Below are 17,968 nucleotides of genomic sequence, written 5' to 3'. Positions count from 1 at the left end.
TGTGCCCTGAGTCCTCTGTTGCTTCAGATGAGGCTGATCCCCATGGATTTACACACATTCAAGTCACTTGTTTTAAATAAATGCTTCTATTTTAATGAAGTTTTGGTCTTCATTGTAACTGATGTGCAGGGGGAGAATGACTGGTTGACCTCAGGACTTTTTAAAGTCTGGCTACGACCCTGAATATACTCGATTTGTTTCTCTGGAGTTTTTTTGGGACTGATAGGAGTTTGACAGACAGCACTTTGACATCTTTACCTCCTCACAGCTAATCTAATTAATAACGTGACCCATTTCCCAGAACTCTCGGCAGAAAGCAGGCGGCGCAGCGGCTGAGAACGGACAGGAGAGTGTTGACTGTGAAAGCTGAGGAGTCTGTGGTCAGATCCAGCCTGGCAGGGAGCCTGCTCCTGCACGGCTGATAAAACCTCCACCGCGTGGTCATTTCAGTGCCGCAGTCTACAATTACTGCCGAACTGTGACACCGATGACAGATCTTAGAGCTGAAAGTGGAGCTTCAGACGCTCGCTGCTCCAACACAAAATTAGTTCTACTTTTCACAGAAGATTTGCAGCTCTGCAGATTTAAAGATAGAACGAATTTGTAGCAAAATTTAAATTAGTTTGAGTCATTCCCAACATATTTGAGTGCCAAGAATTTACAGAAGATCTTAGTTGAAAATGCTTTCCTTCAGGGAAGGCCATTTCTTTAATTACAGGCCAGAAGAAGAATATGAAGCATCTGCATCCTTTAAAAGCTGCTTCAGAAAAGTTTTACGTTTATTTGGAGCCCAAAAAGCTGGTCATTCATCTGGTTTACCTCAGTTCTGAGCCGGCAGGTCCAGCTTTAAATGCACCTTCTTTTGGCCAATTTTAGATTAAATTATGTTCAGGCTGAGCAAATGCATGCTTGTTTGTGTTCCAGCAGTGAGAACATGGACAACTCCGCTGGCGTTTTAGGAAAACAAGTTTATATTTCTCAAAGTAAAACACTTTCAAAATACCACTGGGGCTTAGTACACATATGAAAAACATCAAGGAATACTCGACCGTATCCAACTTATGCAAGAGGGCGTGTCGTGTTTCAAGGCAAACAACGGGATTATTACCGTCCGGTCGCAGAAACGTATCAGGAACTCTGAACTCAGAGAAAATTAGTACGCCAGACAAAAAGGATCATGAAAGGGGTTGATTTTATTCCTCTTAAAAACAAAAAGCCTTAATTAAATCATCTTTAAACAAGCTTAGATTTTAGTGAAGATTAGTAATCAAGGGTCAATTTTCCACCCATCCAACGTATCGTGAAATGACCATTCTTCCACATATTAAGTCACTTTTCATCCACTATATAACACCCTAGGTTCAGTAAACATTTTGTGCAGAAGTTTTACACCATATTGGTGAAAACAGACCATAATGCACTGCAGGTCCGAGTCAACACATCAGGCTAATCAAGGCTAATGCTAGCTCGCTGTTGGGATTTCTATCCATTTAAAATCTCATTAATTATCTAAATGTAACGTGATCGTCTCCTCAGATAATCTCAAAACTGTCAACTCAAAACGAGGAGCATAAATATCACAAAGGACTGTTTGGACTGCGTCGTGTCAGTTCGGTTTGGTTTAATTGGGTCACTCCTGGTTACACCTGGACACACCTCTTCTTGAACTCTTCTAAACCTTTTACTTTTGGACATCTTGTTGTGATGTGTAACCATGACAACAAGGTGGCTATTTTCCACAATCAGGAGCAGCTGATTAACATCTTTTACTCTTCAGTGTTGAACGTGAAGAACCCTGAAGTCCAGTCATGGCCAGAACCAAGCAGACCGGAGGTGAAGCTCCCAGGAAGCAGCTGCCCACAGGAACACGCCGGCCACCAGCCGAGGGAAGAAGCCTCACCTCTACAGGTCTGGGACCGTGGCTCTCAGGGAGATCCACCACAACCAGAAGTCCACCAAGCTGCTCATCCAGAAGCTGCCCTTCCAGCACCTGGTCCAGGAGATCGCCCAGGACTTCAAGACCGACCTGAGCTTCCAGAGCTCGGCCATCATGGCTTCGCAGGAGGCCAGCGAGGCTCACCTGGTGGAGCTCTTTGAGGACACCAGGACCGAGGACAAATCGGGACAGACTGCTACAGGAGATCCTTCCTGCCCACAGCTATCAACTCTTTAACAAAACCAGGATTAGGAGCTACAACAAAATTTGGGATTAATAAAGTATTTCTGAATTGAAGGAGACTGACGGATAACTGGACTGAGGACACCTTAGTTTAACGTGTCCCTCTGGTCCAATTTGTTTCAGTCTCTTCGAGGAGGAACCATCCTTTTAGTCAGGACCACTTTCACTCATCAGAACTGGTTTAAAACAAAAGCAATGACTGACTTATCGGTTGATTTGTTTTTCTTCCTTTTGTTAGTTTTAAGTTTTCAGTGATTGTGGGTTTCTGTCTCTAACAAAATGGTCCTTTTTTCTCCGCGCCTGTGTTTTGGTTTTACGTTGCACACATTTGCGTGCGTCTCACTGACAGTTTAAAGCTTAAAACAAACTACAACATATGAAATCATCCCACTTAAGCACCACGGCACCAGACTCATCCAGACAAGACTGAATGGCAATCTGTGAGAATTCAGACTGCAGCTTGAATTCCTTCCAGCTTAATAACTGTAGAATTAAACTAATTACAAACACAACAGCAGCAGCAGCAGAGGCGGGACGTGCCAAGCTCAGAAAACCCTACAAGTCTGGATTTCAGCCTATCTCCAGCTTCCAAAAACAAGCTAATAAAATAACCAAATTAAACCGAGGTTGACTGAGTAATTTATGAACACATGAGCCTCGTTTTGTTACCTGGTTTGTTTGTGGATGCAGGAGGTTCCGATGCTCTGCTGAACCAACATGAAATCAATGACCAAAGAAAAGGAAAAATGTTTCCACTCCGACACGAACACTGGAGTCGACTGTAAGGTGCGGTGGAAGATAAACTTCTTCAGGAGGAAACAAACGAGGCAGACGTTCTGCTGCTTCCATGAAACCCTGGAAAGCTTCAAAAACAGGGAACCAATAAGGAACATTAACGGGTTCTCCTACGAGGAGCCGAACTGCTGCAGTTAACCGGGTTTGAAATGACACAAACTTCAGGCTTTTAAAATAAAGTTTATAAAACATGGAAGCTATAAACGCTGAGTCAGCGTTCTCCTGTTTATAGTTTCCTCCAATCAAACCATTTCTGCATACCATTTTAACCAATCATATCAAAGCATTCTGTCTTTAATAACTTTTATACCTGTTGAATAATTTAACTATCTACAAAAAAACATTCCTGATAGATAGACAACTCATTCCTTCCCAAACTCGTTTTAGCTTTTAGTTTCTGGTCTGCTGATGTTAGCTTTCAGCTACTGTTTTGCTGATTTTAGCCTTAATTTTGCTTGTTTTAAATAAACATTTAGTTGCTTCATTCTTCAGCATTTTATCTTAGATTTTTGTCACTTCAAGTCAAACTGAGACGTCATAAAGGAGGATTTGGATAGCGTCTCTGCAGCAGCAAACAAATTATATTTATTAGAAGTGACTGAATAAAGTCAACAACAGTGTGTGTCCTCCCACAGTGGGACACGATGAGGGACACCGGTGTCTGCAGGCCGCCATCAGATGTTTTATTGGAAGTATTTGTGTATTTTAGATGCACCTCCACCCATCGCTGACCACTTTAACTGAGGAATCCGCTGCTGACGGGTTTATAGACAGGTTTTAATGCTGCCTCAGATTGTTGGGAAAGAAGAAATACGAACATTAAATCTGTTTAGCTGCAAAACAGAAAACGAGACAGTTTTCCTAATTTAACAATTATAGCAACAAATGCAGCATAAAACAAAAAAAGATGGATTTAACAGTTTCAAATGATCCCATCTTAATAAACTGGAGACAATTAAACAGTTTCATGAAGAAGCTGGGCAACAAAGGTTTGCAAAAATTGCAGATTTGCTTCAAGTTTTTCTCTAGGTGAAGTCATTCATTTCTTAAAATCAATTCATGCAACATTTCTGCTAATAGAAAAAACAATCATCAAAACAACTATTCCTATAACAGAAAGAAAAAACCGTCATCCTAGTAGTTCAGTTGTTTAAAGCCAACTGATATGAAACTATGCAAACGTTAAAATCAGGGGAAAAAAATCGTCGTTTTCCTGCAGGGTGTGTATTTTTCAGCTGTTTCTTGAGTGGTACTGGTATGAATTACTCTAATCCAAATAATCACTGCAGGTAAAGCTCTGCTCCAAGAAAAGCACTTGACTGGTGCCAACCCCAAATCACACTACTTATCATTCCTCAGTAAACATGTCTCTGCATTACAAGCATTTCTAACCAACACCCTTATTTTCTGAACGCTTCACATCTTCCACCGCTGGAGTGACGACTCGCCTGTCGGCACGCACGGCTCGGGTCGGGGTGACGAGCGTCTGGACCCAGAGGGAATGCACGTCGCCCACCTCCTCATCATCTGCTGACGGGGCAGATTTGTAGCTGTTTGCTCAAACCTTGTAAATAATAAATAATAACCTTCGAGCTCAAAGTGTTGAAGATGCTCAGCTACTACCACTCCACCCTGTAGCTCAGTGGCTGTAAAATCAGCTGATTATAGCCATGCTGGTGTTTGCTAAGGTTGATTAGCTGTGGTGGCCATCTTGAATTGGGTTAAAAAAGTTAATCAGTTGTAGCTGTTCATCCTCAAACCTTATTTCCTCTTTGCCTCTGGCAGCGGGCGATATTAAAGATTAAGATGCTTCAGGTTTCTGTTCTGAGGTCCACGACTCACTGTGGTAAAGAGGAACCGAAGCAGAAAGCCATCACCTGATTGTGCTGCTGGCTGACTGCGGGTCTGCTCTGCTGATTGCACTGATAGACGCGGAGGAATCTGCTGCCGGCTGCCAGAAACCACAGCAGAACGAGGAGCGGACCCGACCCTCAGTCTGCTGCTGGTCTGGGCCGGCACGGGGAGGTATGCAGGGCTTATGTTGGCCCGCAGAGGAGCTGCAGCTCGGAGGAGGTGCCAGGCTGTGGTCTGCTCGCTAGAAAAACAATTAGTTTTAATGAACACTTAGGAATACAAATCACCAGCATTAGCCATGCAGTCTGCAGCGCTGCCTTGGAGGACTGAGGTTATGCAATCACTTCTGCACGAGTCCAAGCATGCAGCAGAGTTTAACACTTTCACTTCATGCATTCTGGCTAAAATTCTCTTTACTGCTTCGTTTTCTTAAGTCTACAAAACAAACATGTTTTCATCAACAGAACTGCAGTGTAAAATTTTTAAAAAATGCAGCTTTTTTTATTTTTATTCAGGCTTAATGTTTACTTATTAACATGTCTTAAAGACTGGTGCAAAAAGAAGAAAATTAAGACAAAGTTTGCAAAGAAACTGACATCTGCCAACTACGAGTACCTACAGAAACAGCCAAAGAGACTGAAAACAGGGCGTCTAATAGAAATATTCAACCTGCAGTTTGTTTAACTTTATAATAAATATCCACAAAACAAATGTAACTCTTAAAGGTTTGAGTGATGCAGCGTCTCGTCAGACAAACAGCTCGGTTGGTGAAAACGGGTCATAATAGAAATAAAGATGTAAAATAAACTGACGGCTGCACACGTACCACGCTGATGTGTGACACAAGAAACCCGGCTCCGTTTTAAAGGTATTTGTCAGCTGATGGTGAACTTCGAGCGTGCACAGAGACAGACCTGCATCTGCTTCACCGAGTCACTTTACAGACCGATGAGACGGCTCATCTTACAGCCACCATGTCCAGAAAGGGTCAAAGGTCAGCGTTCCTCGCACCAGGAAACAGAACTTTTGGAAAACTAACGGTGAAACCTAAAGCCTTCAGTCGCACACAAATCACAGCCTGCAGGTCAGGAAAGCAGTAAAAACGGCTCCTCTGATACCAGAAAATCATTAATATCGTCGCTCAGATTCTAAATGTTTCAGATAAAAAGGAGGTTTTTGAGTTCATGTTTATGATTTAAACAGATAAAATATTTAAAGGCTGCTTGCATTCCTTCAAATGATCTGAGTTTAGTGAGATGCTGCCGTTTAATGCAGCTCATTAAAAATATAAATCTGTTTGAGTACAGTCCAGCGTTGGCTTTCAGTGCCAGTTATTTTCTGTAGTTTCTTAAATAAACAGATTTTTATCTTAATTACATCACCTGAGGGAAAACATCTCTTATAGGAAATCCATCATGTGAGCTCAGTTTAAAATGTTCACTTTTTGATTTATTCCACTGAAAACTGGCAGCAGAGCTGAACGTTATCAGCTGATAAATCTGATATGTGGACTTTCTGCTTTTAAAAACGACTTTATTCAAATCATTTCTTATCCATGGGCACTTTGTAAATATTAGTTTTAATTCTTACAGTGAGAACTGAGCCAAATCTGCCTCTAATAAAACTATTTTTAGTTTGAAATCTTCAGCGGAGGAACACAGAAGGTCAAACATTTGAAAATCCTCTGGTTTTAACTTTAAAATGGCCGTCCCTGAGGATCTGCGCTGAATGCTTTCCAGCTAAACCCGACGTCCGTCTCAGAGACAAAGAAGTGAATCAAAGTCTGAGCTGACTAATATATCTAACAGTAATTTATTAAAACTCACAAGAAAAGGCTGAAAAATAAGCTTCCAAGTGGAGCTTTTACTTTGTTAACTCTGGCAGACAGAGAGGCACCTGGGAAATCTGAGCTGACGCTAACAGACAGATCCCGTTCTGAAGCTAATTAGCTCCGTATATTACAATCAAAAGAGCCCCACTCCGACTCCACGGCCGGCCAAGAAACATATTTGTCTTCCATTTGTGAGAAACTGGCAGCAGAGAGACTCCAGGACAGAATATTATTCAACAAAGACTCCAGCAGATAAGAAAGTTGCTTTTTGTCCCCGTCGCTGATTTTATCCACAAACAAACAAATGAGATTAAACCCACCATTTCAAATCCAATTAACCAATTAGGATCAAAAATTGAGACATTTCTTGATTTAAAAGAGTCAAAGTTTGGGAAGTCTGGAGCAGGAGATTTGCTGCAGACTAACAAACGTTCAGGACGTCATTCAGAAAGATAATTTTTATGATTCAATACATTTTAAAACCGAATGATTTGTCCTTCAAACCTTTGCAGGATTTTTAATAAATGTGCCGACAGAAAAGCTTCATGATGTCTTTATGAACAAAATTCTAAAACAAAAAACTTTAATGGCTCATCTGCAACCTAAAAGCAAAGAAGCTGGTCTAATGTGTAAAATGTAAATAAAAACAGAACTTTAAAAGCTCTAAAAGATACATTTTAACTTGAAATTTGCAAATATAATCCATGTTTTATAAATGTTTAAAAACTCAGATTTTAAATTTACACTAAAGACTTAAAAGCCCTTGAAGAGTTAATTTATGAAACAAAATCCTAAATCAGCTTCTGGAGAGGAAAAGCTGACACACACACACACACACAGACAGACACACACACTCGGTACATTTGATCTGATAATCTAACCCTTTCTGTCAAATAAAGCAAAGCAGAAACATGTTCTTCTTTTAGCAGCAACAGGAACTCAATCCGTCTAATTCTGTCGGACAAAACTAACCCCAAAGTGTCCTGCTCCAGTCCGATGAGGCCCGCGGGCCAGCAGTTGATGAGCACTGATCACTGAACTGAGTTGAAGCTGAGAAGTAAAAACTGTAAATATTTACAGAAAGTGAAGAACAGAAGAAGAAGAACCCTGAGGTGAACGGGTCATTCCTGCCGAGTTCCAACAACACCAACCATCTTTGTTCTGGAAATTTCTCCAAATAGAAACTGAAAATTCAACAACGTGTGTGTTTATTCTAACGAGACCTTGTAAGGAGAGGGGTAAAAATATCAGCCTGTGTGTGGTTATCAGACACGGCCTCATGAAGAACGCAGATTTAATTATCACCAAGTCGAGCCTCCAAATTGAGTCAGACGGCAGCTTCTCATAACTCAGAGTTAAAGTTCTTCTTATCTTAAACCACGTTTGGACTTTATCTTTACAACCGTGTGTCTGAGCCACACACTGAATATTAAAAAGGTAGTTCAGATTTTCAACAGCAGAGGGAGTAAAAACATCACAGATGAGGCACCGAGACTCAATGTTCTTATTCAAACTCGAGCTTAAAGGGTTTACACAAACATTTCTTAGGTTTGATATCAAATTAAAGAATATTTTTATCTAAATATATTCAAGGAAAGGGAAATGTTTCACTCTTACAGCAGCATCATCATCAGGATGAGTTTACAGAAACTTTTGATCCAACGTCTCACAGCTTCAGCACAGAAACAAACCCGACCCGCTTCACGGAGAACCCACTGAGCAACATGGACTCCATCTACGCTTTACCAGACGCCACCCGGGCCTCCAGAACTTTCAAGCTTTTCTAAATATTTTACTTTATCTACAAAGAAATACACTGAAAAACATGTTCTGCTTCAACAAACTGACTGTTTTCTTATCCGACTTTTAGCTTTTAGCTCTTTTTATCTTTAGCTACTGTTTTCTTACTCTTAGTTAGCCTTTTGCAACATTTAGTTGAGGCTTTAGGCAGCGTTTTCTTAGTTTTAGCTGGTATTTTGCTACTTTTAGCTGGTGTTCAGCTTCCTCAACATCCCAGTTTCAGCTCCTTCAGCTCCCATCATTCAGTTTTTCACAGATAATCTAATTTCTCTTGTTGTATTTATTTCTCCTGAACACGTGACGTTATCAACAGAATATTCTTGTACAACTTATAATGAAAACAACAAAACCAGCAGTGGATATAAATCTGTACAACACTAGTTTGAACTCTGCATTAAAAGGAATAATCTGGAGGATTAGAAGCAGAGAAATGAGGCAGCGTGGCGTTAACTCGTGCTGAGAATCAGGGCTTTTCTTCCTCATACAAACAGCTGTTTTAGATTAACGACGTTAAAATACTGAATTATTCTGTTTGAAATACAAGCTGCATCTTGTTTTTATTGTTGCTACTTCATCTTATCATCTAATAGAGGTTTTGAAACTTCATTTATACATAATTTTGCAGAAGCACCAGAAAGAAAATTAAATTCTTCCACTTGGATTTAGCCAAGTCATCGTTCTGTTTGTGAGACGAAGAGTTTCAGAGTATATTACAGAGCTGCAGCCACTGACCTGCTCTGGGTTCCTGGAGAGGATCTGATGTGGACTGAGGACACGTCTCCGGTCCATCTCACACGAGGACACGTACTTCTGAGAAAAGAACAAGAACCTTTAGAAGAAGAATCTTGCAGAACAGACAGTTAAACCTTAAAACACGGAGCTCCCACGTTGAGCATCATAAAAATAAATGGCTCCCAGTGTTGGGCTCTGGGCCCCAGTGTGGCTCAGAAACCTTCAGGTTCTGTTAGCGGCACTGAACCAGGGACCATAGATGTTTTAAAGGTTAAAAGTCTGAATAATTCAAGCAGCAGATGGAGTCACAGGACTTTAGGACTTTTAATTTATAGGTCAATAAGCTGTGAACCCTGGGAACCATGATGTGAAGAAAAGAAACTTTTATTTACTTCGATAAATGTTTTTAATGTACACCTCTATGGGGTGCTGTTTGTCAAGTTACACAGTCAGAAATTAATAGCAATATTATGGTTTACTTATTTTATGGTATCCATACATTTATAAATGTCATAGTTCCGAACTAAATATTTAACTAGTTCGGAACTAGGACATTTATAAATGTCTGAATAACATAAAATAAATAAACCAACATATTAATTTCTGTGTAACTTTATAAACGGCACCACATACACTTCCTGTTTTCTCCATTAAGCATTTAAAATATTCCGGTAAACCCTTTAAAACCAAACTTTCGTTTTTAATCCGCGTTCTTCGCCTTCCTCGACATTAGTTTGAGAAGACCCTGGGGGGGGGGGGGTCAGAACCTTACCTGCTCAGGTGAGCTCAGCTGAACTTCACCTCTTTCTCTTTAAGCTTCTTTAAACATTTCCTGCCTCCATGTTTCAGGCTGCCGGACACAAACATCCTGGTTCTGAACGTACTTCACCGGAACATGGAGTTCCAACCGGAAAAGAACCGCCAGAATCCTTGCGCAGTGCGCATGCGCGGCTCTGATTGGAAGCAGCTGAAACCAATTAGTTGATGATGGAGCGAGTTTGAGCAGCTGTGGCGGCCATCTTTAATCAGGTTGAATCCAGAAATGAAGAACCATAGAAAGGAATATTGGGAAATGAAGGAAACATAATGGATATATATAGATTAAGGAAAGCATTATTTACTTTCCTTCAAAATACAAGATTAAAAAATAGAATTTAATGGATGTAAAGTAGTGTTGCTACACACTCATGTACAGTAGGTGGCGGTATGCACCTTAAAGTTGCTTGTGATCCGCCATAATAGAACAGAAGAAGAAGAAAGAAGAACCAGCTGTAGATGTTCATCCAAAGGCTTTTAATCTGGATGTTTTGGTAAAAAACCAACAAAATAAAAGCATCTCAGGTCTGAGGTTGATGTTTGTTTGTTTTGTTTTGTTTTTGTTTTTTAAGAAAAGCTGCATCTTAACTTTGTACAACATCAGAAACACTCACTGATGTTCTACTAAATATATTACTGAGCCAAAAAATAATAATCAAGACACACATATAAATTGAAATTTAACTTTATTTCTGTCATTAACAGCTTAAACCACATTCACCTGAAAGGAGGTCAGAGGTATTTATGTAAAATAAAGTAAAATGAAACATTGTCTGAGATAATCAAGTAACTCTTGGAGCATTAATAAACCCATCAACCTTCTAAATCATCAGTTTAATTCATTTCATTGCAATAAAAAAGTAAGTCCCAGTGAACTGAAATGGACAATAAAAACATCCCAAGAATAATTGAAAACATGTTGCATCTGTCCCAGAGTAAACGAGTTCAAAACAAGAACTGACAGCATGAAATCACGTGCAAAAACAAGCAGATTGTGTCACAACGTAACGGAATGATCAGCATTTATTTTAAATCCACGTAAAGCTGCTGAATCCCAGAAGAGCTGGAGCCCAAAGAGAGCTCGGTTCTGGTTCAGCAGAACCCTGAAACACAACGATTCCCACCCGCCGGCCGTCATGCACATAATGCCTGAATCAACGGAGTGACGAAAACAAGCAGCCGCAGCGACACACATTCACCCACCAAAAAGAAAACAACAACAACAGCAATGAAGGCGCCGAAAGCCCTTTGAACGCGAGCCCCTCCCCCTCGGCTGCTTTCACTTCTTCTGACAGTAGTTGGTGTAGTCGCCGCAGGCCTTCTGCATGTCTTTAAGGAAACCTGGGACCCCAGACTGCAGGAAAAACAACATTTAAATACAAACATCAGTGAACACGATGAGCCAGGGAGACCCACCCAGGAGGGGGACTGTTGACGTCAGCGTCAAGCAGGCGGGGGGAGGGGGCTCCCGGTGACCCGTCAGACCCGGGTCAGCACTCGATAATCTCCTCTGCACACCAAACGTTTTCTGATGCATCACTATTTTAATGTTTCCTGTCAGCTACATCCCCTTAGGGCAGGGGTGGCCAATCCTGGTCCTCAAAGCCACCATCCTGCAGGTTTTCCTTGTTCCTCTGCTCCAACACACCTGATCTGAATCAGTGGGTGATTACCAGGCTTGTGCAGAACATGAAGAGGGAATTTAACCATCGGATCAGGTGTGTTGGAGCAGAGGAACAAGAAGAACCTGCAGGATGGTGGTCCTGAGGACCAGGATTGGACACCCCTGCCTTATGGGCTCCGTATGAGACACTTAAAACCCTGGGAGCGTTTCACTTTATGTAAAACTCTGTGGATCAGCGGTTAGAGCAGTCGTCCTCCAATGAGACAGCTGGAGGTTCGATTCCTGGGTCAAAGTGTCCCAGTGAACCCCTCACAGCCTCCAACGTGTCCCATCGGTGTACGAAGGCAGTTTAAAGCACTGATTAGTCTCCAAAGAATGATTAGCTTTGCTGAGATTCAGTGCTGTGTGAATATGAGGATGGATAAATGTTGGGAAGCGCTTTGAGTGGCCTGATTGGATACAAAGGTGTTATGCAAGTACAGTCCATTTAGCATTTAATGTGTAAGGGATGCATCACCTCACCTTTGCGGCCCAGTTCACCAGCCAGGTAGGAATCATCCCACCAGGGTTGTCGAAATAGTTCATGAAAACTGAAACACATCACAGAGTTAAACCTAACAGGAGGACCGCAACTCGAGACCGACTCATTTATTGAAAACATCCTTCATTAGATCAATTAACATGAGCTTTGAGCTGTAAACTAAGACATTACCAAGACCCCGCTCACACCTGACATTAACATCTGATTGTATCCAGATGACACCAAGTCCACCAGCAGCTGGTGTAGACGACTAACACCGTCCCAATCTGGTTAGTCGAGGCCACAGAGTCCCGGAGAGGCCTTACTTGGAGTCAGAATGTCTCCCAGTGTTATAAAAACAGGCTTGTTTGTGAAAATAATGTCTGTGTTTAATGTTGTTCTGTCTGATTACTGCTTGGAGATAACTTGTGTTAAAAGTGTCCTTGTTGCTACTCGAACAGACAAATCCAGACTGCAAGTCTGTGTAAAAAATAATCATTATTATTATTGTTCAATTAATCTCCCAGCTGGTGATGTCATGATGAACCAGCTTTAACTAATGCTTTCCATGCAGTTCTTGTCATTTAACTACTTCTGCATACTTTGTTATTTTAGCCATGGATGCAGACTTTTTAGCATTCAGCTACCGTTTGGTTACTGATAGCTTTTAGTTAGCCTTTTGCTGCTTCTAGTTTCTATCAGTTTCTTCAGCAAAGTCATTCAGCCCCCTGCATTCAGACTGCATATTCACAGAATTGTTATTTCTCTTGTTTAATCATGAAGTAAAAAACCTTCAAAGGCTTTAAAATGACTCAAAGAGTGGAAATATTCTGCAGATTTGGCTTTTCTTTGTTTGTGAACCCGTCTCGATGAAAATGTCTGGTTTTTCAGGTTTGTTCATCAGTGAATCATCAGGACCCTCTGTGGAGAGTTTCTCTTCAGCCTGAAGTTTGTTCTGATTGTTTTAGAGCTGCCTGGACCCGCGGTGGTCACTGTATGATAAAATACTCCACAGAACAACCATGTGAGGAGCATTCTGTTGCTTCACTTGATTCTGGAGTTTAAAAAGTGCTGAAACTGATAAAGCCTGGTTACTTCTTATATTCCAGGTTAAAGTCAGGAAACTGATATAAACTACAGAGAATGGGGCATAAAGTCACTAAAAGCTCTCTGAACACTGAAACTTGTCTTGTGACGGATGGATCTCTCTATAATTCAGTCTGAACAACACAAACCTGCAGGAGGAGGTGGAGCAAGACTGGATGAACAAGTTCCAGCGTTATATTTCTGAAATGAAACTGAAATTTTTTCTGTGTCCGAGCAGAGCTGCAGCTGAAACAAACCTCTCCGTTTTCATCTGAAGAAAAATAACCTGAGTTCATCTTTTCTTTCCTCACATCTGATTCTAATCCTGGTGAGTTCAGCTGATTATTTTACTGTTTCTACAGGCAGCTTTAATACTAAACTCAGAGATTCAGTCAATTAGGAAGTTTCTCTTTCCTGTAAAAACAGTTTGAACGCTGAGAGCTGAATGACTTCACTGAGATTTGTTAAAGCTAAAAGATGCAGAACAGGAGCTAAGAGCTAAAGGGGCCAAAAGACAAGCTAAAAGTAGCTTCATATGTTGAAGTAGATTCCAAACAGAACAATGTTTTTGTAGAAATGAACAAAAATCTGAAAATATTCTGTGTGGAAAATATTTATTTTGAAAATATAAATCTCCTGAATGAGCTGAATGTTTTTATATATGAACAGCTAAAAAAGCACAAAGGCTGCAGAAGTAGTTAGACAAAAAAATAGAGGAAATGGCCTAGACTTGTATAGAACTTTGTCAAGTCTGAGTTCTCCAAATTCAGACTACAATCAGTCATCCACACACTAACCAACTAATGATTGTAGCCACAGATTGACAGAAGTGAGGCGGCCATTACACCGGCGCCACAGAACCCTCTGACCACCACCAGTAGGCAAGACAGTTGAAGTGTCTTGCCCAAGGACACAATGGCTACGATGGACAGATCAGGGGTTCAAACTGGCAACCCACCGGTCACAGTATGAACCCGTACCTCCTGAGGCTCTGCTGCCCTGGTAGAAAGATAACACAGGAAACCATTGAGCTGACTCAGCGTTCACACTACTAACCTTCAGGATTTGGTTGATGTGAAGGATTAAACAATGATCAATGTTGAACCTGTTGTTGTTGATTCTTTGACTCTCAGAGTTCAGACATGTCTGCTGGCAGCAACCTGAGATCTGAGGATCAGTTCCGGTGCTCCATCTGTCTGGACCTGTTCACTGATCCGGTCAGCACACCATGTGGACACAACTTCTGCAAAACCTGCATCACCCAACACTGGGACTCTCACAGCAGCTGCCAGTGTCCCATCTGCAAGAAGGTGTTTAAGACAAGACCTCAAATGGAAGTCAACACCTTCATCAAAGAGATGGTTGCTCAGTTCAGACATGAAGCTGAGCAGAAAACCAGCAGCAGCTCAGAGCAACAAGCTGCAGAACCAGGAGAAGTTCCCTGTGACGTCTGCTCAGGAACCAAACTGAAGGCCCTGAAGTCCTGCCTGGTGTGTCTGCTGTCCTACTGTCAGACTCACCTGGAGCCTCATCTGACAGCTGCACGTCTGAAAAGACATCAGCTGGTGGATCCTGTGGAGAACCTGGAGGACAGGATGTGTTCGAAGCACGATAAACCTCTGGAGCTGTTCTGTAAGACCGACCAGACATGTGTCTGCATGCTCTGTCCTGTTTTGGACCACAAGACCCATGAGTTTGTTCCTCTGAGAGAAGAATATGAAGGAAAGAAGGCAGAGCTGAGGAAGACAGAGGCTGAAGTTCAGCAGATGATCCAGAACAGACGACTGAAGATCCAGGAGCTCAAAGAGTCGGTGAAGATCAGTAACGAAGCTGCAGACAGAGAGAAAGCAGAAGGTGTTCAGGTCTTCACTGATCTGATGGAGGCTGCTGAGAGGAACAAGAAGAGCTTCATAAAGGAGGTTGAAGACAAACAGAAAACTACAGAGAAACAGGCTGAAGACTTCATCAAAGATCTGGAACAGGAGATCTCTGAGCTGATGAAGAGGAGCTCTGAGGTGAAGCAGCTCTCCTGCTCTGAAGACCACCTCCACCTCCTCCAAAGCTTCAGCTCCCTGAAAGCTGCTCCACCCACCAAGGACTGGACCGAGGTCAGAGTTCATCCTCCATCATATGAGGGGACTGTGGTGAGAGCTTTGGCTCAGCTGGACCTCAGGAGAACCATGAAGAAGCTGTTTGAGGCTGAGCTGAAGAGGGTCCAACAGTCTGAGGTGGATCTGATTCTGGATCCTGAAACTGCAAATCCTGAACTCATCCTGTCTGATGATGGAAAACAAGTGAGTCATGGTGATGTGAGGAAGGAGCTTCCAGACAACCCAGAGAGATTTTCCCAGTGTTCCTGTATTTTAGGAAATCAGAGTTTCTCTTCAGGCAGATTTTACTTTGAGGTTCAGGTTAAAGGAAAAACTGACTGGGATTTAGGAGTGGCCAGAGAGTCCATCAACAGGAAGGGAGAGATCACACTGATTCCTGAGGATGGTTTCTGGACTGTTTGGTTGAGAAACAGAAATGAGTACAAAGTTGCAGCTGGTCCTCCAGTCCGTCTCAGTCTCCAGTCTGGTCCTGAGAAGGTGGGGGTGTTTGTGGATTATGAGGAGGGTCTGGTCTCCTTTTATGATGTTGATGCTGCAGCTCTGATCTACTCCTTTACTGGCTGCTGCTTCACTGACAAACTTTACCCGTACTTCAGTCCTTCACTTAATGATGGAGGTAAAAACTCAGCTCCTCTGATCATCTGTCCTGTCAATCAATCAGCCTGATGTTTCCTCTGATGGAGCTTCAGGAACAAAGAATCTGTGTGTGTTTATGCTCACATGATATGTATAATCTTGCAGAATGTAGAAATAATGATTGCAACAGGTTGTGTAAAGGGAAAGTGTAAATATCTTTTCCTGTTTTTGTTTTGTTTAAGGGAAATGTGCAGATTTTTCTTTTATGTAAATATAATTCTGTTGGACCCCAGTAAGAGCAGCTGGAGTTCTACTGCAGCTAATGGGGATCTTAATAAACAAATAAACAGCTGGATTTCTGGGTTTCCTCCACATTTATTTGGTGTTAAATACAAACTGTCATCATTACTTATAACTCCTTGTGTTATTTTATTTTTCCTCTCAAACGTTCAGCTTCCAGTTTAGAATAAAACGGGACATAAATGTTTTTAACTCTTGAGTTTTACAATCATCCTGGTTCAGATGTTGAGGTCAGTCTGTATGTTTTTATGATCCCAGCTGTAAATATGGAGTGTGTTGATTATGAAATGAAAGAAAGAAAATGAAGTTAACAGAAGTTGTTTTGCTGAGTGTCGATCGTTTGTTTTATATTTTGGAACAAAAGTTCTTTGCAGATTCATGTTTATAAAGAAGAAGTTATAAATCACCAACCTGACATAAAAATGGGTAAATTTGCTTCATGGTGCATCAAATGTTTTCAGTTGGTGAGAGGTCTGGACTGCAGGCGGGTCGGTTCAGCACCAGGACTCCTCTACTATGAAGTCCTGCTGTTGGAAGGGATGCTGTTCAGCAGCGTCTTGCTGAAACATGAAAGGCCTTCCCTGAGAACAACATCTGGATGGGAGCAGATGTTCTAAAACCTGGAGATACTTTTCTGCATTGATGGAGCCTTTCCAGATGTGTAAGCTGCCCATGCTGAGGCACTAATGCACCCCCATACCATCAGAGAGGCAGGCTGGACGGTCCCTGTCCTCCATGGTTTGGACAGTCCATTTTAAATCGTTATTATTTCTACCAATACAACACTGGTTTTTGTTTGTTTGTTTGTTTACTTTTACCTATTTGAACATAAACTTCTGTCATGTTTAATATTTTTTGATCTACAGACTAAAACTAAATTACTAACTAACTAAATTACTCAAAGAAAAAATTAGAATAAACCTAAATTTAATAATTTTATCATTTTAAACTTAACTGTGTAAATGTTAAAATAATAATAGTTCAGATGATTAAATGGGACAGCCCAGTGTGTGACGTGGTTCTGTGTTTAACTGAGATCGGATCAAAACCAGGTGTGAACGCACGTCTGCTTGAGGCTCAATCAGCCGGGATGCTTGTTAACGTCAGGTGTGAACAGGACCTGAGTCTTCAGTCATCCTCGGACCTGTTTCACTCAGGTAATCACTCACCTTTAGTTCCACCAGCTCCGTCGCTCTCCAGGGCGACGCTCTGCTTGTAGTCGTTGACCCGCAGCACGCCCTTCTTCTCGTCACACGGCGTCTTCGGGGAGCTCCTGGCCAGGATCACCCAGATCTTCCTCCCATCCACATCCAGGTCTCTCCTCTCCCTCATGTACACGTACTGGGGTTCGAACTGTTAGGGAACACGGTCCGTAAACCAAACCTTCAGCAGAAACCGAGTCCAGAGAGAGGAGCGAAGGATACGTCTCTGTTGGACAGAGGAAACGGGTACTTCACTTCCCAGTAGATCACTTTCTGTCCATCAAAGTCCATCTCCTTCAGCTCTGATTGGAAAAAAGGACAAACAGAAGGTAAAACTGACATGTTTGTTTACATGTAATCCCTGCTTTAAAACCCAAAGACTTCCTCTCATGTTTGTTTGTTTGTTTACATGTAATCCCTGCTTTAAAATCCAAAGATTTCCTCTCATGTTTGTTTGTTTGTTTACATGTAATCCCTGCTTTAAAATCCAAAGATTTCCTCTCATGTTTGTTTGTTTGTTTACATGTAATCCCTGCTTTAAA

At 41.6% G+C, this 17,968-nt stretch overlaps 3 protein-coding genes across 7 annotated transcripts in view; 1 reads left to right on the top strand and 2 right to left on the bottom strand.

The window, feature by feature from the left end:
* The window catches only part of rbfox3a (RNA binding fox-1 homolog 3a), a 562,538-nt gene extending 552,431 nt beyond the window's left edge, over positions 1–10,107 (bottom strand). For all 5 annotated transcript variants that reach the window (XM_017419378.3, XM_017419373.3, XM_025006644.2 and 2 more), the window contains exons 1-2: positions 9,964–10,107; positions 9,192–9,269 (exon numbers count right to left, since the gene is read on the bottom strand). The gene's annotated coding sequence lies outside the window, so the exon portion shown is untranslated. The remainder of the gene's footprint in view (positions 1–9,191; positions 9,270–9,963) is intronic.
* A 569-nt stretch (positions 10,108–10,676) lies between these two features.
* Positions 10,677–17,968, bottom strand: part of LOC108237814 (phosphatidylcholine transfer protein) — an 11,621-nt gene continuing 4,329 nt past the window's right edge. The window contains exons 3-6 of the mRNA XM_017419512.3: positions 17,649–17,728; positions 17,394–17,565; positions 12,154–12,221; positions 10,677–11,361 (exon numbers count right to left, since the gene is read on the bottom strand). Coding sequence (XP_017275001.1) covers positions 11,287–11,361; positions 12,154–12,221; positions 17,394–17,565; positions 17,649–17,728 — 395 coding nt within the window. The 3' untranslated portion in view covers positions 10,677–11,286. The remainder of the gene's footprint in view (positions 11,362–12,153; positions 12,222–17,393; positions 17,566–17,648; positions 17,729–17,968) is intronic.
* On the top strand, positions 13,228–16,279 carry LOC108237813 (E3 ubiquitin-protein ligase TRIM21-like). Its single transcript, XM_017419511.3, has 2 exons — positions 13,228–13,565; positions 14,371–16,279. Exon 2 carries the CDS (start codon positions 14,380–14,382, stop codon positions 16,012–16,014), a length of 1,635 nt encoding a protein of 544 aa, XP_017275000.1. The 5' UTR covers positions 13,228–13,565; positions 14,371–14,379; the 3' UTR covers positions 16,015–16,279.

This window comes from Kryptolebias marmoratus, linkage group LG12 (assembly GCF_001649575.2).
Source record: "Kryptolebias marmoratus isolate JLee-2015 linkage group LG12, ASM164957v2, whole genome shotgun sequence".
NCBI lineage: Eukaryota > Metazoa > Chordata > Actinopteri > Cyprinodontiformes > Rivulidae > Kryptolebias > Kryptolebias marmoratus.
The sequence above is the reverse complement of the archived record's forward strand: the minus strand, read 5'-3'. Positions and strand labels throughout refer to the sequence as shown.